This window comes from Octodon degus, unplaced genomic scaffold (assembly GCF_000260255.1).
Source record: "Octodon degus isolate 3935 unplaced genomic scaffold, OctDeg1.0 scaffold00091, whole genome shotgun sequence".
NCBI lineage: Eukaryota > Metazoa > Chordata > Mammalia > Rodentia > Octodontidae > Octodon > Octodon degus.
In genome coordinates, this window is record NW_004524667.1 from 6,723,729 (window position 1) to 6,726,357 (window position 2,629).

The window sequence follows — 2,629 nt, forward strand, 5'->3', positions numbered from 1 at the left end:
CACACACACACACACACACACACACACACGCACACAAAAACCAGCCTGCTCGGCGGCGCCGGCTGGCGCAGGAAGGGCAGCCGCGGCCGGGGGTGGGGACGCATCGCCCCCCGCCCGCTCCCGCCCCCCGCGGCTCCCGGGAAGGCGCGGTTACCGGCTCGGGTCGGTCACGCCGTCAGGTGCCGGCTGCCGTCGGCGCTGACCTTCGCCGCCGAAGCTGTAGCTGAGGCTGCGGCCGCCATGTTCCCGTGCTAATAACTGCTGCCTGGTTGTTTATTTCAATGGAGATCCTCCCCCAACTCCCTCCTCCTCCTCCTCGCCCTCCTCCTCCTCCTCCTCCTCCGCGGCTCCGCACTTGCCGAGAGACACAGACCGCGCGAGCAGGGGAGGGGGCTCCGGGCCCGCCAGCCAGTCCCTCCCTCCGCGTCCCCGGCCGCGGTCGCCCGGGCGCTGTCACTGGGGAAGGCGCGGGGCGGAAACTTGCCTCCCGCGCCCCCGAGGCGCGGGCCGACGCGTACGGGGGTTCCTGCGGGGAGCGGACCCTGGCCGCGGGGCCCGCAGCATCTCCGTCGGCCGCGTCCTTTGGGAAGTCAGCCTCGGGAGAGGTGAAGAGCGAGGGGACAAAATGGGTGACTGTGGCAGAGGGAGGGCAACCTATGGGTGACTAGAAGCGAAGGGAGAGTAAACAGAGGACTCCATGGAGGGCAAAGGGCAGTGCCAAAAAGGAGAGCCTGCGAGGGCGACAGGCCGGACCGCGGAGTGGGGCGGTGGGACCGAGGGCTGCGGGCGGCGGGACGGTCGTCCTGGACGGAGATGGGGAGGCGGCGCGAGCGCAGGTTCGCGCGGAGGAGCCCGCGGCCCGCACCCCTTGGGCGCACCTCGCGTGCACGCCGCGTCCAGCTGCCGCTCCCGCGCCGTCCAATGCCCCGGGTTCCCACAGGGGTGCGCCCCGCTGTTGCAGTTGTTATCTCGGGATGGTATGGAGGGGAGCGAGGGGGAAGCGAGCTGCGCTGGGTGTGCAAAACCTGACCTAGTGGAGCGTTCTCGGCAGGCCGTGGAATCGCGAAAGTTTGTTTGTTTGTTTGTTTTTAAGTGGGAAGTCCACTCCAGATGTCCGCAGGGAAACGCAGGAAACTGGCACACAAAATGCTGGAACCCCCACCAACCCCCCACCAACGTGTTATTTATTGTAGCTTTAGGCTTGGAAAAGCAAGTTTCTATCAATTTAGATAAAATTTTTTTAAAATGAGCAACGGCAGTTATCAAATGTGAAAGCGACACATTTCCTGAAGTGTTATAATGAGAAGGGTCATTTGCTATAGACAATAATGTTCGCTGAACACTTACTATGTGCCTTGTACTGTGCTGAGTGATTTATATACATTATTTTCACCCTCCAGCTTTATGAAGTTTTTACCATTTCTATTCCTCACAAAAAGGAAAATAAAAAACCGAAGCTTTAAGGAGTGATTTTCCTGTGATCAGGACAGCCCGGAAGATGGAGGTTTGAGTAGCAAGCTTCAAAGCCTATGCTTTTTAAAAATTTATTTATTTTCCGGTACTGGGGATTGAACTGAGGACCTTACACTCGCCAGGCAAGTACTTATTCTGAGCTATCTCCCCGCTCCTAAAGCCCATACTTTTAATCGTGTTTTTAACATTCAGTTTGTGGAAACACATCCATTATTTGAGTAAAAAAAAAATAGTGTAAATGCCTACTTGACTAAAGGTAGGAAATACTTAGAGGACTATAACAACTGTTATAGTTGAGGAGACTGTAATAAGTATAGTAAGTAGTAGGGTACTCCCAATATTTATATCGTACACTTACCTAGTGTTTGAAATGTTTGTGTTGACCATGTGTTAACATAGAAAATTTTTTAAATATATTTTAATTAGCTGGACTAGCAGAACTATGTTCTCTGAAAACCCAGCACATTCCCAAAACTTTGGAGAGGAAACAGGAAATGGAGTGTTTTTATGCCTTGTCTTCCTCTACTAATGCTAGTTTGTCGTGTTCCAGCAGTGAGGTCTACCCCAGTGCTCTGCTCAGATTTTCTGTTCTGCCCTCATGCCCAACTGTGAGTTATCAGGAGTTTGGAAAAGATTCTCCTTGCTTTCCCCCGCTCCCGTTTTGGGCAGAAGTCCAAAGTCCAACAGTCCTCTGCAACAGAAGATTTCACATTTTCAAAAACTACCCTGATACCTGTGCCAGTAAGTGACTCCCCATTGCACTGCCATATTAATAAAACTTCCCGCATGTTTAAGATACATGACTGTTTCCACCAAAAAATAAACAACAAACTGACAGCCTAGTGTTATGATTTCCATGTCCAACTGCTACCCAGCTGCCTTGCACTTGGAGGACTCAGGTAACGTCTCTCTAATCTCTGGGCTCCCTCTGAACTTCATGCCATTATTATAACTATATGCTGTCTTGTAGTAAAGTTGTTTATATATTTGTCTTTCACTAGAGTATAAGCTCCACCGGGCCGGGCCTGATACCTTGTCTTACTCTTGTTTGTACAAAATATAGCACTTAAGAAACCATAGCAGGTTTATAGCTTAATTGGATCTGTAAAATAGAAATAATACAGTAGTTCCCTGTATGAGTAGGAGATCTATTTCA

At 51.7% G+C, this 2,629-nt stretch overlaps 2 protein-coding genes across 7 annotated transcripts in view; one reads left to right on the forward strand and one right to left on the reverse strand.

The window, feature by feature from the left end:
- The window catches only part of Ncoa2 (nuclear receptor coactivator 2), a 375,936-nt gene extending 375,659 nt beyond the window's left edge, over positions 1 to 277 (reverse strand). For 2 of the 4 annotated variants that reach the window (XM_004637535.2, XM_023722406.1), the window contains exon 1: positions 155 to 275. The gene's annotated coding sequence lies outside the window, so the exon portion shown is untranslated. Of the gene's footprint in view, positions 1 to 154 lie in introns of all 4 variants that reach the window. The other 2 variants (XM_023722410.1, XM_023722409.1) reach the window with 2 other exon arrangements.
- On the forward strand, positions 276 to 2,404 carry LOC111818438 (glyceraldehyde-3-phosphate dehydrogenase, testis-specific-like). 3 transcript variants are annotated; one of them, XM_023722411.1, is made up of 2 exons: positions 276 to 629; positions 1,094 to 2,404. In XM_023722411.1, the coding sequence occupies exons 1-2, from the start codon at positions 282 to 284 to the stop codon at positions 1,247 to 1,249; spliced, it is 504 nt and encodes a 167-aa protein (XP_023578179.1). In that variant the 5' UTR covers positions 276 to 281; the 3' UTR covers positions 1,250 to 2,404. The 3 variants fall into 3 exon arrangements, with proteins under 3 accessions (XP_023578179.1, XP_023578180.1, XP_023578181.1); XM_023722412.1 differs by having other exon boundaries at positions 276 to 605; XM_023722413.1 differs by having other exon boundaries at positions 276 to 605; positions 1,401 to 2,404.
- Positions 2,405 to 2,629: the final 225 nt, after the last annotated feature.

What these genes read in the sequence shown, in the direction of transcription:
- LOC111818438 (XM_023722411.1), top strand. Translation starts at nt 282, where the DNA reads ATGGAGATCCTCCCCCAACTCCCTCCTCCTCCTCCTCGCCCTCCTCCT. An exon ending in AGAGCGAGGGGACAAAATGG is followed by an intron (nt 630 to 1,093) that starts GTGACTGTGGCA and finishes TTTGTTTTTAAG; the next exon opens with TGGGAAGTCCACTCCAGATG.